Source organism: Aythya ferina, assembly GCF_964211825.1.
Source record: "Aythya ferina genome assembly, chromosome: 2".
NCBI classification, from domain to species: Eukaryota; Metazoa; Chordata; class Aves; order Anseriformes; family Anatidae; genus Aythya; species Aythya ferina.
Window position 1 is genome coordinate 37944586 of NC_140297.1, and position 22917 is coordinate 37967502.

The 22917-nt window shown below is 36.6% G+C and overlaps 1 protein-coding gene across 5 annotated transcripts in view; it reads right to left on the bottom strand.

The window, feature by feature from the left end:
* Positions 1–22917, bottom strand: part of TBC1D5 (TBC1 domain family member 5) — a 318666-nt gene that overhangs the window by 35757 nt on the left and 259992 nt on the right. For all 5 annotated transcript variants that reach the window (XM_084509911.1, XM_084509910.1, XM_084509909.1 and 2 more), the window contains 2 exons: positions 19750–20030; positions 9416–9579 (listed from right to left, as the gene is read on the bottom strand). In XM_084509911.1, coding sequence (XP_084366037.1) covers positions 9416–9579; positions 19750–20030 — 445 coding nt within the window. The remainder of the gene's footprint in view (positions 1–9415; positions 9580–19749; positions 20031–22917) is intronic.

Here is a 22917-nt window from a genome sequence, read left to right on the forward strand (position 1 = left end):
ATGTCTAATCTAAATCTTTCCTCTTTTAGTTTAAGAACATTCCCCCTTGTCCTAGCATTTTCTATCCAATTAAAGAGTCCCTCTCCACCCTTTTTATAAGACCCTTTTAAGTACTGCAATGGGGTCTCCCTGGAGCCTTCTCTTCTCCAGGCTGAACATCCCCTGCTTTCTCAGCCCTTCTACACAGGAGAGGTGCTCCAGCCCTCTGATCATCTTCATGGTCCTCCTCTGGACCCACTCTAACAGACCCACATCTTTCTTGTGCTGGGGACCCCAGACCTGGATGCAGTGCTGCAGGTGGGGGGCTCATGAGGGCAGAGCAGAGGGCCACGGTCACCTCCCTTGACCCGCTGGCCATGCCTCTTGATGCAGCCCAGGACACAATTGGCCATCCGGGCTGCAAGCGCACACTGCTGGCTCATGTCAAGCCTTTTGTCCACCAGAACCCTCAAGTCCTTCTCTGCAGGGCTGCTCTCTATGTGATCTTCTCCTAGTCTGGGACTGCCCTGACCCAGGTGCAGTTTTGTTATATTGCACTTGGTCTTGTTGAACCTCATTAGGTTCATGTGGGCCCACTTCTCCAGCCTGTCCAGGTCATGGTTAAGTGGGAATGTTTCCTTCTTTCCCCCTTTTTCTTCTTTCTTAATTTCATTACTGCTAGTAGACTTAGGTGCTGAGAGTAACAAATAGCACTGCACATTTGCAGATAGTTATATACTTATTTTAGTGCATTCCTTAAAGCACAAACAAATTCTCCGTTAGATTAATGAAGGAAGTGGTGGTGCAGTTATCCACATTAAAGGAGGTTAAGGAAAATACAAAATGAATGAAAGCATACCTTTCCCCCCCTTTTTCGTCTGCCTTGATCATTACTTTGACTTGTTGCTTTCCAACACAGAAACTTTGTTCTCTGGCAGTACTGTATGTCTCCAAATTCATCAAGGGTCATAAGAGCAAGCACGAGTGAATTGGGTAAAAAGTAATCCTAGAATTCTATATCAAAACATAGTGCCGTCAAAGATGAAACACTTCAGGGCATGATGCATCCTCTTCTGCTCAAAAAAGTAAGTTCAGGAGCAGAATTGCTTAGTTTAGAACCTGAAACCAAACTGTCACTTCATAGTCCTTAGTGATGATATCTCAGTGACAACATATGTCAGAAGGTGGTGAGGAAATGTGACTGAGAAAAATAAGAAACTGAAATGAAGGACATAAGAAAGGTCACTAAAATATTCAGTGTGACTGCTAGGAGCTAATTTAAATCAGGTTATGTACCAATGCTGCAAAACAATATCAGATTATTTTGTTCAGAGTGCTCTGATTGAAAGTTAGTATCAAAAACAAGAAAGGAATTTTATAATACAGATAGAGATGTTCAACTAGGATGAGATAAAGATAGATTTCCCAATAAATTGAAATCAAAAAGGCATCCACCTGAAAAGGCATATGTTTTTGGGCAGTAGTCCTATCCTGACTTTTCTGTATGTGCTTTCACTAACAACACAGAAAGGCATGGCATCATACAATGCTCCCACAAGCTTTGTGCATGTAAACAGAAACAACTAATTATCGGTAAATGATTAAATGATAAATAAATGTAACAATAAGTAAATGAATAGATCAGCCTTTCTGTTCTTCAAAAAGAAACATAAAACAGAGAAAAAACAATCAACCAACCAACCAAAAAAAACCAAACCCTGAAAGCAATGCAACTCTGATTCAGCATAGTCAGGAACTCTTTCTTCCAACAAGTTTCTAAGAGCAGAATTATCATTGCCCAAGGAGACTCACAGTTCTCAAATGGAAGAAAAAATACATATTTCTTACTGTCCTTAAAATTGAAGATGTGTGAAATATATATATATGTATTTTAACGCGTTATGTATCTGTAGCTTTATGAAAAAGAGGATCAATTTGGAATATATTAACACGGAGCAGACCAGTCAACAGCTCATATTGGGACAGCATGATAAAAATATTAAATTATAATCTCCACCAAAATGATTAGTGACTGAAGGAAAATATGTATTTAATTGTTGATTTATAACTATTTCTTTATATGATTTATTTTATTTTAAAACAAAGCTAAAATATCTACATATAGTGACATTTGGAAAAAAAAGCAGAAGATGTAGTCCCAGAGGATCTCTTATGCCCTCTGACAGATCTACTTAATTTCAATTAAAATCCCAAAACTAGCTGAAACTTTGGCTCACAGCTTCTAACCACCAGGCCCTGCTGTTGAATTTCCATCTTAAGCAATTCAAAGCCTATTTGCCAGGATCACTCTGTTGGAGTCAGCTTAGTGTGCCATGTTTCACCTTACCTGGAGATGTTAGTGGCAAAGGACCACTGGCTTGGATGTTTCCCAAAGCAGCTTCCAATGGTGAGTGTCTTACTGAAGCAGCTTCCACGTGCACCAGCCTCACTGTTGCAGAGCTGGAAACCAGCACATGCATTGCTGGTGTATGAGCAGGACTTGTATTAATCTAACCTGGGCATATTTTCCTCTCTAAAATATGCTACTCCTATACTCAGATATCCTCTCCTTACCAAGAAGGTGGAGGAAATTGAACATATGTAACAGTGAAAGCTCTTAGGGACAAAGAAAGAGAGGATGGAAAGAAAACTCTTTTTCAAGCAAATGTAAAACTTGAGGGACTTGTGACTACTGGCACAGCCCTGTGGGACTGCAGAGAGACAGTTTAAGAACAAGACCCATAAAATGATGGAAGATCTATGGAATATAACAAAACTCGCATAACCGATTGTAGATGGGTGGGCACTGAACAACTAAGAAAATCTGTAGTACTTCACTTGATAAGTGAATAGGTAATAAAGCAGGAAGAGCTGTAAGGAAATAGAAATTATCCCTTTGAACAGAAATACCGATGAAAGGTTTCTGTTAGTGCTGCTGTGATGTTGTTTATAATCATATTGCAGTATTTCTGCATAAATAATAAAACTGAGATATTAATTTAAATGGCAATGATTGTAAGCATTTTGGAAATGTCTATAAATAAACACATAAGCAAATGAGAACTTCATTTCCTCCATTATCGGTTGGTATCACAGCTGGCTGGCTTTCTGCCTATCTGGCCTTTAAGACTGCATAGGCCCACTACGGCAAACGTTAGAGAAATGTGAAAAGACGGAAAAAAAGCAAAACATTTTCTGAATTTAGAGCTCTCTGAAACTATGGAATGATGAATAAACAGATATTGTGCAATGAATAAAATTCATATTCCATGTTTCAATATTAGGTTACTGAAGTTTTTGGTTGAATGAAATAGTCGATTAAGTAGGATATACATAATTATGCGTCTTAGTTTTGCTTTCTGAATAAGTATTTTGATATACACACAGTTTAACAAACACACAATCCTTTATGAAGGATTTACAGTATACCTTTTGTACAACTCATCATCAGTTAAAATTCTTTTAGGCATCAGATGCAAAGAAGTCTTACTAAAGCCTTCTCTATTAGGCTGGATGTATTTGACCTTTGATGTGACTCCTATCATGATTCAGGATACAGGCCAGATTAGGATATTATTATTTAGGGCTTTTAGAACTCTGAGTTTAAGGAAGGTAAATCTTAAGTATAGCGATTGTGCAGTGACAATAAAAAGAAGCCAGTATAAACATTTATACCACGTTAAAAGAACAGAAGTACCAGTTCTGTTCTTTATAGGAAAAGATTTAATTTAACCAAACAGACAAAACAAGAATCAAGCTATTCTATATTTAAATGCATACCTACAATTCATTTCACAATTCATTTCCAGTCAAAAAAAGCCCAAACAACTAAAACGATAGTTTGATTTAGAGGGATGCCGATGCTTTTGTTCAGAGTTCAGTACAGAGTTCAGTACAGATCTCAGAGATCTTCACAGAACTGGACAGTAGTTTTGTGCTGTCATCTTAAAAGAGCAGATGAAGGGAAGAGATTTCCATTTAAAGGGAGTAAAAGGGCAGCTCAAACCACCAGTATAGATCCTCAGATGCGCTTCCCTCTGTCACTGGGATGCTGAAACATTAACTTCATGATTAGTGGATGGAAAGAGCAGGCACAGAGCAAATTCTTGTACCTGCAGTGCTGCTGGTAACATGATTGCTGAGGAGTGAATGTACATGTTTCTTGGTTCCTACGTCACTTTAATCCTTCTTTAGATGTTGTTTATAGTCTAAGTTATTCAAGATTTTGGTATTTTTCAAAATTTCCTTGACAGTTATACAGGGCTGTCCAATAATTTAAAAAGCTCTTACTGCCTTCTTTCCAATTATATAATTGTAATTTGCTTCTATGCAGAAGTTACTGGTAACTCTAATTCAGCTGCACGTATCTGAATCTCTGGTACCAGAGAAAGACAACAGTTTACACTGACATTTAAAAAATCTTCCAAATGGCCCTGCAGATCTGTTCTGTATACATACTTATTGCTCACAATATGACAAAAAAGCACTGCTGAGCCACTTGGATTTTTATTCATCTCTCTCTCTCTCTCTTTTTTTTTTTTTCCTAAGCAATTAACTTTCTGCTTTTATCACAGTACAGTTTCTTTTCCCTGAAATGAATCACTCCAAAAAAGATACGGAGCATTAGAATTCAAAGCTGCCACTCATGCATACAGCTGTCTTTTTCCTAAATTATATGAAACTTGCAAGTTATTTCTAATGAAAAACTTTAAAAGGCAGCTTATTTTCCCTTGCATTGTTTTCAGCTCTTTTATTTGAGTCACAGCACGTTGTGGGTGCCTGAGGAAGGAAACTGAGAAAAGCATCATACTTCCAAAGTATCTCAGAGGTTTTTCTACGAACTGTGCTCACGTGACATGGCAGCACCTCAGGTTTACTATTCTTTTCACCCATCTCTAAAATTAGATGAACTTAAGTACTAAGTTATAATTTTAATGTGTCAGAATTGTTTTCTCACATCAAAACAAAAGACAAAAAAAGCATGTGCCCTACAACATTAATTGAAGTAAAATGTTAAGGCATCGAAGTTCATTAAACCTAAGGCACTGAGAAACAATCATCATGCCTTTAACTTTAGGCCTGATACACACTGACCATGAAATTGGGTGTTGTACACACTTATGTGTTCAGAGCACACTTCACGATGTTTAACTGAAAAAAGACATCTCATCATAGCATTTGCATTTTTGAACAAATGTTCATCATGATTAAGTATGGACTGACAAATATTTTGCTTAAAGCCTTTTAAAGAGATTTAAAAAATAATAGTCAAGGAAAAGAGATATGGGAATAAAAGATGTCTCCAAGGTGAGTACCATGCATCATACAAAAGGTATGCTCTTCTTCAAATGAAATTTTGCATGCACGAGTTTTTATGTGTGGTTCTCTAGCGTTTCTTTTATTATCCCTTTGATTTTCTTATCCTACCTCTACTTGAGTAAAACTGTCAAGCTTGCATGCTTAAACGAGGCTCCAAAATCAGTAAAGCAGATGCCTACTTAATTAAAAATGATGGCATCCATTAATTTTCTAATCTGTAGGTGTACTCATAACTAACTTTAAATCAGATAAACCTGAAATGTAAATCACAGGCAGTAACAGTTGTTTCTACCTGCTTGTGGGGACAATAGCATATGTTGTCAAATTTAATTTAATTAAAAAGTCTGTGCAATCAAAACCAGCATAATGGATGACACCTTGTTCAGGATTTTTTTTTTGCTAAAAACGAGGATTCTGTTTGACCACATTTGTAAACTGTTTTAGTAAAGAAAATAAACTTCTCCAGATTTTCCTTAAAAACGTGTCCTTCTTTGGAATTCTTTAATTAACACATTTTCCAAAGGTATCATTTGATTTTTGTTAACTTGAGACCTTTAATTTAGAAATTATTAAAATATACAGTTTATCTAAAAGAAAATCTTCTTTTTGGTTAAAAATATCTCTGTAAAACAGTTGCAGTTTTTGACTTGAAGTTCCCTCTCTGGCCCATCTCTATGGCTGAAAGCAATTTACAAAACTTTCTACCAGAAACCTAGACCAGCCAACCATATTTGACAAAAGCAAGGTCTAATCAGCTTTGCTGTTTGCTGAAAAGAGACTGTCCTTGGTGTTTGCTGGAGTAGTGAATATAACATAATCACAAATAAACGGCCCACAAATGTACCCAGTCTCCCAACTCTGATGAAAGTGAGGGGGCAGCAAGCAGGCTATGAGTGGAAATTTTCTGGAGCTTTATTCCAGCTAGACTGACCCAGACAGAAGATAATGGGCACTGAACTGTATTATAAATTACTATGTTCCTATTCTTATTTATGGTCAGGAGGCTCCAGAAATTGCAACCTATCAGAAAGCAGTAAGGAGGAAGAGAGGTATTTCACTGCTGAGCACAAAAAAAAACAAAACACACTTTCAAACACTTTTGGAGGGTCTTGCATTAGCACACAGCTTAATGCTTCTCAGTAATAATGTGAATAACATCAGGCTGCCATCGGTTGCCAAAATATGATCTGATATTGTGCATTCAGCCCTGAGGCTATATATTCACTTCCTTAACTAAATAAAGCTGGGGACATCTGTTTCTGTCAACAGCAGTAAAAATGTCATTCAATTGATCTTTGGATTTGAGAAGAAAAAAAAATCCAGAAGACTAAATATAACACAAATGTTAATATCTTATTAAGTCCTTAATAAGAGAAATGGAGACATCCTGTTCCTGGAGGCAATGAATCAAGTTAAGTATCATGATTATAACTCTTCCAAAGAAAGTCCAACTCGTTGGACAGACTTTAGGAAAGAAAGAATTTAGACAAGTCTCATTCCATTTTATCCTGTCACAAAATCACTGAATGGTTGAGGTTGGAAGGGACCTCTGGAGGTCAGCTGGTCTAACCCACACAGGGCCATCTGCTGCTGGTTGCACAGGACCATGTCGATGTAGCTTTTGAATATCTCCAATGAGGAAGACTTAACATCTCTGGGCAACCTGTTCCAGTGCTTGGTCACCCACGCAGTACTCCAGTCCCTTCATCACCTTTGTGGCCCTTTGTTGGACAACCTCCAGTGTGTCTATATTTCTCTTATATGGGGGAGTCCAGAACTGGACCTGTGATACAGGTGATGATGACATTCCCATTCATCCTTTGACAATGCCACAGGAATGTCCTCTGGTATGTGGGAATCACCTTTTTTAATTCCACGTTGAAGGACATATTTTTATGTATGCATTCCATTCCTACTTTTTCCTTGAGAAGGACATTAATTAGAATTACAAAGATGAAGGGGAAATGGATTCTCCTTCATCCATTACACACAGAATGACTGCTTTTAAAAGCATCTTTATAAAAAGTGATAGATGCATGGCCATGTTCCAACAAAAGTAATTTCCACAATGCTTAGTAATACAATCTCTATGATTACTAGAGACAAATGTAAAAATGTAAAACAGTTCAGTTTTTATAAATAAAATGAATTATTATTATCATTATCATTATCATTATTATCATTATTATTATTATTATTATTATTATTATTATTATTATTATTTTCCTTTAGAAAACAGCTATAAAGGAAGCAATCATAAGACTGGAGAATTCTGCTGCAACTGTTTCTGGAGGTTAGGATGAACTCTTTGGGGTTTTCTTTAAATAGAACACTAGAGATCATGAAATTTACAGGAAAATAAAAACTACAACATAATCTTAAGGAATTAAAGTACAGACTTAAACAAAACTTCTCTTCTCAGAGCTGCTATAATTTTTTTTTTTCCTATATCAAAAGTCAGTCAGAGACAAACACAAGGAGACACAGATTTTGATAGCCTAAAACCTTTCCTAGCCATTCAGTCATTCAAGGCTACAATGTAAAGTTTATCACAGTTCAAACAATGTCTTTAAAAATCAATACTCATCTTAGATTATCATGACCACCAAACTGTTGAAAATTATCATAAGGACTACAAATGTGTTCCAATTAGCACCTTTGTTCAAAATCCTTGATAAAGATTAATAAAAGTTCACTAATAAGGGAAATTATTAACCTGAAAATATAGTGGTCATTAATAGACTCTAATTGACTCTGAGTGTTATCATGAAAATTTCTTCTATGTCTCCTATAAGAAAACTGAGGAGGAATTATTCTTAAACTCTACTTAAGTGCAAAAAAACCTAAGTCCTGCCTGGGATAAAAGTTGTAAACAAAATTTGGATTTAGATCTTGTTAAACTGAATAAAAGGAGAATTGTAATATTGGTATATTCATTTTTCTTCAACTCTTGAGGACAAGCAGAAAGATATTGAGTTGGTTTTAGCTTTAAATTCATTCTGATGTATCTTAAATGAATACAACCCAAAATTAAGGCTTCTTTTTAACTAACTACAATGCACAATTTTTCTTTAGGTATCAAAGAAGAATGCAGAACAAGAATTAAACCTTTTTTTTAGTGAATAAAAACTGAAAAAAAAGTTGTGCAAAGTTATGCATTTCATTAAAACATTGTAAGTATCAAATTGAAAATAAAATGTGACTATTAATAACGTTTCTGCTGCTTAAGAACAAAAATGATGAGATATTCAGATTAATTTTTGCACTGAATTTAGCTCTGCTTCTAAGATTTCTGAATACCTGAAGAATGCTGCACTATAGGAATATTGCTATTACAATTCATTTTTATTGAAATCAAAGGGAAGTTATATGAATATACATTGATAAAAATGGAAGAGTAAAAAAACTGCCTTCATCTCGCAAAAAATACAACTTTTTCAGTCTATGCTAGCTGGGTTCTAATCAGCAGAAAGCCAATGGGGAACGGTTATGTAAAATAAACAAGAATCCTCCTGCTCCAAGGCATATGAGATTTACTAAATTAGCGCTCCTAAAATATCACTGACTGGATGAGAATTTCTTTGGAACACACCTATGATTAATTCAAACTGCTTTTCTTGGATGAAAATATTCTGTTTAAATAAAAAATGTCTTGTGGCCAAAAGGAAGGTCAGGGCTGTGTGAGAAATAAAACTGTGACTACAGACTACAGATGCTACAGACACTGGGAAATCTCGTATGTATTAAAGAATTTCAGGGATAACAGATGGACATGTTTGGATCTGCTGAGCATTCACGCTCCCCACTGAACTGTTTATTAACTTCAGGGTTAAACCAAAAGTCTAACAAAGCAAAGTAACTTACAGGAGTTCTTTCCTCTTTCTCAGAGGAATGAGGCACTTTCACAGTTTCAGCTCAAGTAGGATTATGGGATGGAATCCATAATGGAGATGTTACTCAACAGAAACAGTTTAAATAGCTTATTTCTACTTTTGCTGTTAATTTGAGCTGAGGGAAACATTTTCAAGTACAAGTGCTTAATGAATGAGAGAAATGATTGGCTCTAACAAGTAATGCAGTGTGACATTAAAATAGTTTAAAAAGTTAAAGAACTCACAGACTCTTTTCTGCTCATAGTCTTGCTTTGGGAACGAGAACGGGAGATTGTACTGAAAAATGAATCCTTTTTTGATGCAGACAAAGGTGGAGATCCTGTAAATTCACGTCCTCCAGGCAAGCTCTCTATGCTTGGAGATGAACTGATGTTTTTTGAAGTCTGGCCTGCAAAACAAGTGTAAAGTAAGAGGAGAATTAATCAGTATGTTGTTTCTTTTCCCTGTAAATACTTCCTTGTCTTAATTGATATTCACTGAGATCCATGGATAGCTCAACACAGAATGAAATGTTGAAGTGTATTAGCATGCACTGAGATTGAAGAACTATTTTGACATACACAGAACTCGACTTTTGTATGAAAGAAAAATACAAATCTTAGTGCATATATAGGTATATATACACAAATGCACATTATATAGTATATATACATATATATATGCTATATAATATATATATATATAAATACCTTCCCAGTATATACATCTGTAGACTGAGAAGCTTCTCTCTGCTGCATAATGAACAAGAAGTGCATCTCATAATAAAAATAAATAAATCTCATGTCATCAACACTGCAAATGAAATCATTTTTCCCTCACCAAATGCGCTCTAAAACTTGACAAAACAAAATAAGAACATCAGATTCTAAGAATGGGTTTGACATTTAATATGTAGATGACAGTATCTAGACTTACAACAGGGAACAATAACTTGACTTACAGACAGAATGTAAGTTCTCATGCCTCAAATTTTAAGGCCATCTTCACCTAACAGATTTTGATGAAATCGAAATATTTCATTACTACTAGTTCATGCATCTTTTCTAAAGAATCTAGTATTGTCTACTTTCATGGTGAGGTCACACCTGCCTGAGCTTTTTACCATGACACAGTATGTAATGAGACATTCTTTGACAAGAACTGTTTCTTCCAGTTGAAGCCTGCAGAGGGTTTTGAAATATTTAATATAACTTTTTATTTGAACAGCTCCAGAAGAAAAAACAATATATATGTCAGTTTTCATTAACTTTCATTATGAAAATGTTGCATTAGGACAGATGCTAGTTTTCAAAAAAAACCACAACTTTCAATTATCTGAGGAAGTCAATCCAGCGTGACACAGCACAAGTACAGAATTTGCCATTCTGAAAACAAACAACAAAACCATATAAAACTCAGGCCTAGAATTCTTCCCTTTTCCTGTTTTGTCAGTTATTCTGACTGAAAAAATTGTTTAGCTTCTCCCTTTTCTTTTCCTTTCCCTTTTTTTTTTTTTTTGTGTGTGCTCATGCTTTTCATGCTACTTTTTATAGCCTTAAGAATGGTCCACTGAAACTAAATCATCCAGATGTTACAAGTGCAACTTCAACTCCTCTGCAAGACCATAATCAAACTCCAAACCGCCTGCCTTGCAGATGCCAGAGGTTCTTCCTTCTTTGTTCTAAACTGCTTCTGCTCCAACCAGTTTTACTCTCAGATATGCCACATATTATTGCACAGGCCTTCCAAAGCACTTAATATACCTTTTTGTACACTTCTTGTCATTGTGGATCCAATACCAATTCTAAAAATACAAAACTGTAATTCCTTTTCTGGAATGAGTTAGTCTACCCTTCGTAGACTACACTGTGGTCTTCCCCCATGTTTCTAGAGGAATGTAAGAAAACTAAAAGACAAAGAAACAAAAGCAAATAGAGACAGAAAAGGCTGTAGAAAACAAAGAAATTCATCTTTAGGTGCAGAAGGTACCACGTATGTTGAGTTCAAACATCTTATATAAAGGGAAACAGCTAGCAGGAACTACTCTTACAGAACCATCTTAATATTCAGTCATTTAAGATCTAGAACAGTAACTGTCCTCAAAGTGGTGTGCAAATCAGCACTGTCACGCTTGGCCACGGCCACCTGCAGGGTGGAGACAAAGCCCAAGCCAAATTCTCTGTGGCAGTTGACCTACATGGCATATATTGCACAGCCACAGCCACACAAAAACAGCAATTCACATTTTCTACAGGGAATAAATACAGATCCATTTAAAATGTCACCTTAGCAAAAAGACTAACAGATTGCACTAGCAAAGAAAATAAGATACCACATCACAAAATGGACCAAAAAGGACAAAAACCAGGAAAGAATATGAGTTTAATATTCCTAAAGCTTTCTGGAAGAAAAACGGCATACGAACTGTTTCCTAGTTTTTCCTTCATTTTCAACAGCATTATTTTGCTCTTCTCTCTGATGACTGTCCTACACTGTATGTCCTGCTTCTCACACTCCTATGGACACTGCTCTGCCACCTCTTCCTCTTCTTTGGACCCCTTCACTTTGCTTATTGTACTTCTGTGACTTCCTTGTTACAAGTTTTTCCATTATCTATTCTCCCCTTCCCACCTAGTCAATTGAACTGCATTTTTCTGCTGCTTCTCAGAAAGTCATGTACCATCATTCTCTAGTCACGTATCATGTACCCCTCAGTCTCAACAGCTTCCTTCAGGTGCAGGAAATGGAGTCTGCAAGAGCTCACTTAACTTTTGCTTTCAAATTTTATAGTGAGATGGGATATGCACTAACTAGATGAACATGAATCTCCAATTCTGTAAATCATTCTAGTGGTGGAAAAGGACAAAACACTGCATGGCAAACAGCAGAACTAATTCAGTCACAAGGTAGTTTTAAGAAGATTTCTAATTTTAGGATAAAATCATGTCACTTGGCAACACCATTATCCTTACAGTTGCCTTTATGTAAGAAAAAGACTTTTCATGCATTTCTTACTGGCAATTTACAATGTAAGTGTGGTTTTACATTAGGTAAAACAAAAATAGTTTTGGCACAGGTGAGACGGCACATTTTAGCAAGTAAAGCATATATAAAAGAAAATCACACAGATAAGCCAAAGTAACCAATATAAATGCTATACAAAAAACAAAACAAAAAACCACGATGTAAGATGTACAAAATGAACAACAATGAAAAAATATTCTTTTACATATAAATTAGACCAAACGGGCTTTCTTTATCATCCTAGTAAGAAGATAATTTCCACATAGGTTGAAGATTAAAAACAAAAAAGGTTAAACAAAGAACAATGTATGTATTTCACAAACATCTCCACTGCATGATGCTTAGCTCATGTCATCAACAATAAGCAGATTATGTAGTAAAGTTTCACAGATAACATTGGTAGAGGGATGCTTTACATATATTTGATGAACCCATGCATATGATATAATACAGCTCGGTAAAATGAGGGGAAAAATGCTTCATAATATTTTTTTTTCTATTTTTTGTTCTTAAAAAAAAAAAAAAAAAGTTCCAAAATACAATAGGAAGTTGAAAAGACAAGAGAAGGAAAGAGAAATAAAAGAGAAGTAAAGAAAAAAGAAAATTTGAAAAGACAAGAGAAGTAAAAAAAAGGAAAGAGAAGTATCTCTGTGGCAAACACTTTGCTTACTAAACAGCTACAGTTGAAAAGATGGATCACAGTTTGGAGGACTAGAATATATACCTACTTGCATAACCAAACAAGAGAAGAAATATGTATAGCTGGGATTTTGTGGAGAGAACAATACAACTGTTGTAAAAGGAAATTTGCTCAAACAGCACCAAGAGCTTTGAATAATCAGGTTATTATGGACTGTAAAATATAATAAAGATGAAAAATAAAAGCAACACAAGATGTAATGAAACTAAGATGGAGATACACTAAAACAGAAGTACTTTTTATACCAAATGGAAGGTAAGAAGAAAGCTTGGGATTCTAATCAGTAGCATCAGGGAAGTGGTGGAGTCACCATCCCTGGAGGTCTTTAAAAGACGTTTAGATGTTGAACTTAGTGATATGGTTTAGTGGAGGACTTGTTAGTGTCAGGTCAGAGGTTGGACTCGATGATCTTGAGGTCTCTTCCAACCTAGACAATTCTGTGATTCTGTGATCTGACCCTGCTGCGTGAGTAAGCAAATTTGAGAAAATTATCATCAGGAAACTTATATTTTTATGCTGACCCCAACCATGTGAACAACAATGATATATTTAGGGGATGAGATTAGTAATTATGCAAGACAAACACATATGAAGAATTAGAGTGTGCTTGTTGAAAGTCATAAAGGAGAGCTCCTGTACTGTAACAGGGTTTTCTGATATCCAAAGGAATAATCAATTTTACAGCTGGAAATAAGAAGAAAGCTGTAAGACAATTCACACCAACCAAACATATTTTCCCTACTGTATAAAGAAAGCTACCTGTGATGCTCCCAACATGGTTAGTTTAGTAAAGCTACTGCACGAACAGTTGACTGAAGTCACCACAATGCTTCTGAAGTCTGTCAGATGTATTATGCATGCATCAATTTTTGAGGCATTAACAACCCTCTTGTAAGACTGAAAATACAATATAACACCAATGCTGAGATTTCAGGGTCTCAGGCAGATTAAACACAAAATGACATTTGCATCTTTTCTGTAGTTTGTCTCATTGATTCAGCATGTTTCTTAACCAGCAGTGTGAAACATTCTCCTCACTCAATAGCTCAGGATCATTCAAGAGAGTTTCTAATACTGGAATATTCTTCAGTAAAAAAAGGCAAGTAAAAACAGAGCAGAATTCTTACCCCCAACACACAAGCAAAACATACAAAGTGATACAACAATCTACACTTACCAACTAACCAAGCACATCTCATTCTTCTTCATCAGCTCAGTGAGCAACCCAAGAGCATCACTTAACCAAGACTAAATTTCTTCTGCTCATTCTATCAATCTCTGATAAATACATTATGCCTCCTTAATAGATCACATAGAAGCCACCTCTCTGACCACCTAAACACATACCAGAAAATCCTAAAGCCTGTATGAATCACACTGAAGAAACCATAAGAATGGAAATCAAATAGATGCTTAAGAGGAACACAGAAAGAGCTACTGATGTTAACAGTAGTCAGAACACATAAGGATATCTTAAAAATATATATATGCACACAAAAATCCATAAATAGTTCACAGTAATGATGCACTGGGCTTCATGCACTAAAAATACATACCCTTCTGAGACGAAAGGGAGCAGTGTGACCTCCATGTGCTGGCTTCTAACTCTCTACTTGCCTGTTGCTAAAGATTACTGGGGCCAACACTAGCTTTACAAATGCTCTGTTTCAAAACCATTTGAAAAATAGACAGATGAGGTAGTGGGAAAAGGGACTGAACTGTTGGTGTTGTCAGCAGGTCAGAGGGTGGAGATGTGTAATGTGATCTATAATAAGGATCTCCAATGAAGTGGAAAGAAGATGACAAAAGGTGTGGAGAAGACTTATAATGAAAGAAAAGTGAATTGCAAGTCTTACAAAGTTTGAGTTTAGTTGTAAGGGAGATAACCATGATCTTTGGAGGGCTCTACCTCCATAACTATAGGAGAATATAGGAACAATCAAAGGAGACATGCACAGATGACATACAAAACCAATGGCTCACTCTCTATTTGGCCCTTACAGAGGAAAGAATAGCTACCACAGTTACAAGGAGAGTGAAGGACAAAGATACCAAAGAGAACAGAAGCAAGGCACAATCTATAATTCAAAACCATTCAGATCTCTCATCTATTACTCTCTATTTGCCATAGTCAGGATGTAGAGTATTAAAATCTGCAAAAAGAATGACATGAGTTTTATAGAACTTTTAAACTTCAGATAAATTAGATTCCTTTTTTTTTCCCCCCCTACAATGAAATGGGAACAAAGACTTCCAGCACTTCTGAAATTTATGCGAACCAACTCATCACACAAATGTGTATGCTTATTGCAGAGCGAGGCAGGCAAGCTTCTCTTTAATTAAAAGCATTAATGCTGATGTCCGACTCAAAATACCTGCCCCAAACACAACAACAGGGAAGTTATGTGACTAAATGGGAGGTTGATGGTCAAATCGCCCCACACGTTGAAGTGTGAAATGGACTAAAAACTACAAGGCAAGTGCAGACTTTCAACGAGGACAGATGCCGGCGTACGGGAATGTGACCGCAGAGCCATACACAGCAGTCAGGGAGGGATGAAGCAAAGCTGCTTTTTTTTTTTTCCTTCTACACAACAGTGCCGCTTGGTGGATGGACAATGGCAATGAACAGGGGGAATGGAGACGCCACAGATGAAGAAAACCCGCAGGGGTCCCTTGGCAGCCCCATGGTGATGCTGAAGGCACAAAACCACTCGCCGTTGTCACGGCAACTGTACCTGGGTGGGCTGGGGGGTTCTGCACAGGAGCAGGCCGTGTGGCATCGCTGCCCCTGGCCGCCTCGCCTGGTGGACAAACAGACACGTTAGAAGGGTTCCCGAGCACACGCAGTTCACCCAAATAGAGACCTTCAACTTCTTGCTTTGTTCAGCAGCGAGACCCCGGCGTGAACGGGATATATACTGCAAGAGAGCCTCCTGAGTTGAGGCAAAGGTGAATGGGAAGTTTTAATAGCTGGCCTTTTACATACACGCTGCTTCCATGCACATGGAAAAAAGCAGTGGTTTCAGCAGTGTTCACAGTCTGAACTGTCTACAACAAACAGCCAAAAATGTCTCGTTTCTGGCACTTCTGCCATTCTGCTAGTTTGGGAGTATCATGTTCATGCTGTCAAGAAAATTTCATAATTACCTAAGAATATTTACGTACAATATATACTTTTTTTTTTTTTTTTTTTTCTTTAAGGATAAAAACATTTTAAGTGAGTATCTTATTATTTTCACATGTTTTTAGTTCTGCTGTCAGTAAGGACAACTTCTTTTTCCTTCAGAAAAAGCATACTCATATTCTAGGCATAGTTCCTAACTAATTCTACATACAGAGATAATTTCGTTAGGGCATATTAGGTGACTGTGGAAACTCTATTCCTGCTACAACAAATGCCTCAGAAGCATCAACTCATACAAATAAACAGAAGCCTGGAAACACTTTAAATAGCTGATCAGAGTTTTGGCAGAACTTCCTCTTCAAACTGGTGTTCTAATGTGTCCTTGTGATAAAGTGGCATTCAAATCAAAAATCCTTTTGGGTTTCATTGAGAAAGGACCTAGAAGGAAAACTGTATAATGCACTATCAGGGAAGAAGTGAAAGAGAAATGCTTTTTTTCTGGCAACACACTGGCATTTGGTAATCAAAGATTATGCAGTTTCTGAATGCTCAAGAATCTGGTTAAATGCAAAGGCAACAATTCTGCTTTCTTTTTTTTTTTCTTCCAGATTTTTTCATTATCAGTATTTTTGTCTTTCAAGACCACAAACTCAACTTGACAATCCAATGAACTCTAGATTTAAATGTAACATTTGTGCCAATCAATTCTTTCATTGTGAAAGATCAAAAAGGATCAAAAGACTATTTTAATCCTTTTTGTATTAGCAGGCTACCTTGCATAAGTAATCAGTAATGATACCCATTCTTCTGTGCCGAGGACAGGCTGAATGGGATTAATATATTATTAGGAGGAACTGATTTTCCAATTAGGTGTCTGGATACTTTGTTCAACTGTGATTTGTAATGTTGAAGACTCATCTGGAATTTCAGGCTTGCAATTATGTTTTTTTTTTTTTTTTTTACAGTATGCCTGCTGTTTTTCCATGTACATTCTCTAAATTTTATGCATTTTTTTAAGGAAATTCAGCAAGTGCAAAAACTTTGGAAAGAAAAACAATTCCTTCTGATGATATAAAACAACTACCCCTCACAGCACAGCAATTGCCACCCCTTGAGGTGGATGCATGAGTGACACCTGCCACTGCTGCTGGTTTGTGACACGAGTGCTAACTGTGCTAAAGCAGAGCTGTTAAAGCTGGGATAGGATTATTTTGCCAGTCCTTCAAGACATTTTGTTACCAATGACTTCTTCACACTTCATACAAAGGCACTGAATTTAATCTCTTCAAACTTACAGCACCCTACATGTTAATTTAAATTATCAACACTACTTGAACATTTAAAAGCTGAAAGGACTAATATGAGATGAGAAAAATGTATAGCTTCTGTTACTGACTTGATCCCTGTCAGATGTACAGCATTTCATTCTTTGGGTATATTGTCCAACTAAACATCTGTGAGTAGTAGATCAATTGGAAGTGCAAATGACTATCAACTCAAATGTAAAGTGCATGCCTCTGTCTATCTCAGCTAAATAACCCAGTTCCAGGAGGTTAAGGAAAGCTGAAAACACAGTGAAGAACAGGAACATTAGACAGTTAGATACAGCTTGTCAGTTACAAACCATACCAAGCAGCTTTTAGAAACCCAAAAGCTAGAGCAGAAGCCAGAGCTCAGCAAAAGCCAGCACACAAAATCAAAAGGCACTTAAAGCTAAGGAGTTCAGTACAAACAGAATAAGTGGAATAAGAGTTTCTCTGGATATGTCTGTTTATGTCCTATATCCCTAGCCCCTGAAGCACTTTGTTCAGACCTGCCAGGAAGTGCTCTCATCCGCTGCAGACCCACCAGAACTTTCTTAAGGTGATGATACTGTCTTCTTGCAAAGAACTTAAAAGACTCACTTTTAAGACAGGGTGGAGATGACATTATGTGCCATTTAGGCATCTCTTAAAAAATATAAATTACAGTGCTTGCAAAAGTAGTTAGCTGCTATCGTTCAAAAATTCTATCCAACTACAGGCAACATACTGATAACTGTATAGATCTGGAACAACAAACATGGCACTAACACACAAAATAAAACTCATTGTCATCTCAATTGATTAAAGAAGGTATATTTACATTTTGTTGCCTTTAAATTATGTCTGCAAAAGTTGTAGCAAATATAGTGTTGATGCAGAAATATGTGCACAGCTTGTGCATGACAATCACCAAAGCCCAACCACAGTTTTTATTCTGATTGTTATATGGAAAGTGTCAGGTGTGTTTCCGGACTACGCCTCAAATTTGTTAACATATTGGAGCATAAACAGGGCCATCCTTGATAAGCTACGACAGATTCCACCTACAGAAGGCGCTTACAGATTTTTTCACATTAAACAAGGAAAAGAAAATCACTTTTCAACCCAGAAGCTATAAAATCAGGCATAGGATAATGGAACTATGGAACTTTTTTTAAAAAGCAAATAGAAGAACCTGTCCAGAGCTGTGGAAATAATTTCCTTTTAGACCTAATTTTACTTCCATTGACTTAAGCAGGATTTACATCAAGGATTCACAAAGGACTGTAAAAGACAATTATAAATACAAACCAAATGAGGCTACTGTACAGCAAGAAATTACTGCATTTTGGTTTCACATTTGCACAGTCCTGGGGACTGTAAAACCTTTGCTGGAGCCATTTTGGAGGTTCTAGGATTCTGAGGGAAGCTACAAATCTGGATTGCGCCAAGCAGCTGTAGTGACCCTTAAAGAATTACATCCATCTCTTTGCTTCGTGAGAACAGATGTACCACTGAATTCTGCTCACTCAGTATCTCCTGGGGAAGAGGTGTGTCATGCAAGGACTAACTTTGGACCGCAAAGGTGCCACGGGAAAGAGAAAGAACCATCGATCTGAGCTATGGAAGTGTCATTTCCTTTCTCTTAGGCTTTCAAATCTTGTGAAAAACATTATGTAATACTATGCAATGGTTCAGTGCAACCAGCACCTTGACCAGCCCTCACACTTTCAACCATTACTTAGGAAGAGTTGCTAGAAGCAGCAGATACGGTATTGTTCTGCATACTCCTTGCAAAGACCAAAACTGAGCTCGCTGACTTTGTTGTTCAAATAAACTGTCCTTCAAAAATGTTAAAAAAAAAGGCTCCAGGAAAAGGATTTATTAAATAGAAAAAGTGCAGAGGGCCATCATGAATTACGATAAGGAAAATACATGTAACTGTTCAAATAACTTCTCAAGTAAGCTCCACACATTCTAGAGGGAATAAGATTTTGTTTATTAAGAATTACTCCGTAATTAATCTAACATCCTGCGGTCATATTTGGCTAATATTGTTATGCATGGGATTTGTGCCAATAACCTGAAAAAATACCTATATGAAATTAGTCTTACAGTCAAAAAAACATTGCATTTAAAAGACTGCAAAATTAACATATAGCAAGATAGATAATGCCTACGGCAACAGTGAAGTTTGCTGGTATGTTTTGTGTAACTTGCTGTTTTTTCAAAGGTTCAAAACTTCCTATAGTATCTGTGCACTCTTGACATAATGTCTAATTCTACATTACACTGCAAACATCCTGCTTAACAAAATCCTGTCTTTTTTGTTTCCTCCAGATGTGAACCCATTGATCGAAAATCAGTAAAAGGACTTTCTTCAGTCCTTGAGGCACATGACAACACTTCCTCCTGTGATCGCATTGTCGCGTGTTTCAGCGTTACCTTTTCCCAGCTGAACTGGCATGCTTTCGGATTTCATCATTCTCTGCTGCTGCGCCTGGTGGTGGTGGTGGTGCTGCTGCTGATGGTGGTGGTGGTGGTGGTACTGGGGGGCTTCTGCTGTGCTGCGGATGGCCACTGCAGGTGCAGGAAAGCTGCCCCCACTGGCTGGAGGGCCCACAGCACTACCTGAAGCCATAGCTGGAGCAATCAGCTTTCGGCCAAAATTCAGCAAGCTGTTGGAGACTTTGTTGATGTTCAGTGGAGCAGCCTTAGCACTGGCGCTGGAAAGAGAAAAAAAGAAATCACCACACCCTTGCCAACAGTTCAGACACAGTAATGCATGCATGCATTGTTTTTCAAAATGGGGGAAAAAAAAACACCAACAAGACTTGAGCAATACAAAGAACATGTTTTATCACAGTCACACTGGAACATACACAGGAACCATAGGGATAACATGGTGCATGTTTTTCCTAACCAGTAGTGGTCAAAGTCTTTTGGTCCTTTCTTCCTGAAAAATGCAAACTAAACCTAAACAAATAATTTTGCATGACTTTTCTTAAATTGTCTTCTTAAATGAAAAGTGTCAGAAACATAAGAAAACTTTGATTTCTGCACTTCTTATTCCAAGACTACTTTAATATTTATTTCTGTTAAATTAAATTCTCTTAAATGTTTAGAATAACTCAAACACAGACATTTCTTTTAACAAATAAAACTAACACCAGATTCTGCTTTTAAGTTGGCAAAGCTACATGTCTTTTGCTCTTATTTCACCTTCTGCCCAAACTAGTCATTTCAAGCCAAGTGCTTTGTAAAGGGAATCCTGATTGCAAAAGTGATTTTGGCTGAAGAATGGCTTCAGGATATAACACATATATTGGGTCATGATCCTTATCACTGTTACCTTTTATTTTTAACTACAGTGGATATTTAATTCACTTCGGTTACATGCAACGTTAAGAATGAGAAAATTACCAAACCATTTAATCTGTCTAAAATAAAGAGGCAAAGCAGCTTCTAATTCGCAGTGTAAGTGTTCACGTAACCCAGAGATCAGCAAAGCCATTCTCATTTGCTCATGCAATATTTTCCTGTTTTATATAATTAATGCTTGAAATACCCTGCACAGAAATCTATCACAATCACAGAGACCTTTCCACTCCTGATGTTTTATTTTACTGATCTACACATCAGTGATATAAATAGCTGTGTTTAAAAGATTTGAAGAAATATATTTAACTAAAACCAATACAATCATCTTACTGGGAAAAATTGTTTCACAATGTTTTGGAGTAAAAAATGAATTACAAACAAATTAATATAGGTGACTTGTAACTTGTGCATGTGCCTGAAAAAGTAATTTTGATGTCAGCTTTCATATAGTTTTCCTGGCTCTCTATATATGTATTTTTTCAAATACACAATATGAACACATACATGTGTATAGAACATAACCAGAAAATAACAACAGTTGAGTTGTTTAGACAAAGGATAGATAAGATTAAAATGAGAGAAAGCAGAAGAAAGTATGTTTAGCTTGCAGACTCATGAGATAGGGCTCTCCTGCCACAGACTGGTGATGAAGAAAGAGAGCATGTCATGTATTTCTGAAAGAGCAGGAGTGTGGAGAATGATTGTTGAATATTGACTACAGGATGTTTCCACATCTCCCCATTTTATTAATTGCTACCAATATTGCAAGAAGTCTTTCTGTAGTCACCTCAAAGTAACAGACAAAGTAACTACAGAAAGAGTATTTGCAGGTTTATAAAATGTTCCCGTAGGGGACTCAAACAGTTTCAAAAGCAAGTTAAATAGTCCTAATGATTTGAAGAAGAGGACGTGATATAGTATTTATTATTATTAAATTTTACTCTGCTACTATTTGGCAGATTTGGTTATTAATCAGTTCCCCAGGGTATGCAGAGACACTTAATGGAAAAAAAAAAAAAAAAAAAAAAGGTTTTCTTGATTCCATATATGTGGCCTCAGAAGAATCAGCACAGAGCCTTTTGTTTAATGATTTCTCCATTCCGTAAAGAACACACAGATTGTAGCTTTAAAGGTGGAAGATGAAATATTAATTGCTGCCTTAGCAGATATCAAGCAGATATCAATAGTCTGCAGTGAATCTGCCTCACTGATTTCAGGGCCGTATCAGTAATAATTTGTTGAGATTCAGAACCTGAACGTTCGTGTATTTGGCATGTTTTCTCCTTGGTCCACCAGGACTAATCCCCAGGTCTAGGGTGCTATGGATCCTCACTCACCCGAATCACCACCTTACAAAGAAGATAATGGCTTGCACAATGCATCCCAGATTTGTGTTGCCTCAAAGTTTGGAGTCTTGACAATAAGTTAAAAAAAGCTTGATTTTGCACAAAAAATGGTATTTACTGGAAGCAGAGCTTTTTCTCAGAGAGTACATAAGTGACAAAGTCACTGGATGCTTTGAGTTAACTGCATCAGTGGAATCCTGATGGTCCACAGATGCTTGAGACAAAGCTTTTGTAAAGAAGCAAACACAATCGAATATAATGGATCATGGAAACTTTAATTTTCATCTGTTTGTGTATTTGTGTCCACCAGCTTGTTGCTTTTTTTCAACTGTATGTTTGCCTAATAAAATAAATCATTTTTCCTGCTACACTGTGTAACTTGCTGCTTTGACATATATGTAGGCCAAAAGTTAGATTATTTCTATTTTTGGATGGTTGGAAGGAGAGTTCTTGAGATACTATACTAAACAGAAACAACAAACACCAAAAGTCTTCTCTACGCCATTGTGTTCAAAACATAAATTTGAATGCTTTCAACAACAATATGCAATAATGTTTTATAATTATTTGAGAATTAGAAAGGATAGTTATTGCAGTTGCTAGTACCTCTGTAAGTCTTGGCTCTGAACTGACTACTAATGATCAACTCAGAACACATATACATACATGAAAAATAAGTAATGATGTTATCTACATTTTTTGTCATGAGGCAGTCTTAACAAAAGTCTTACAATTCATTGTGTGATTTCGCTGTATTGCAGCTTCAGAAAATGAACAATAGCAAGGTGTTAGATCTCTGGAGAAGGCACAAAAAAAGTGGGAGTTCAGGAAAATAAGAACAATGTATCTATTTCTTACTGTTTAAATGTCTGATATATTAACACAA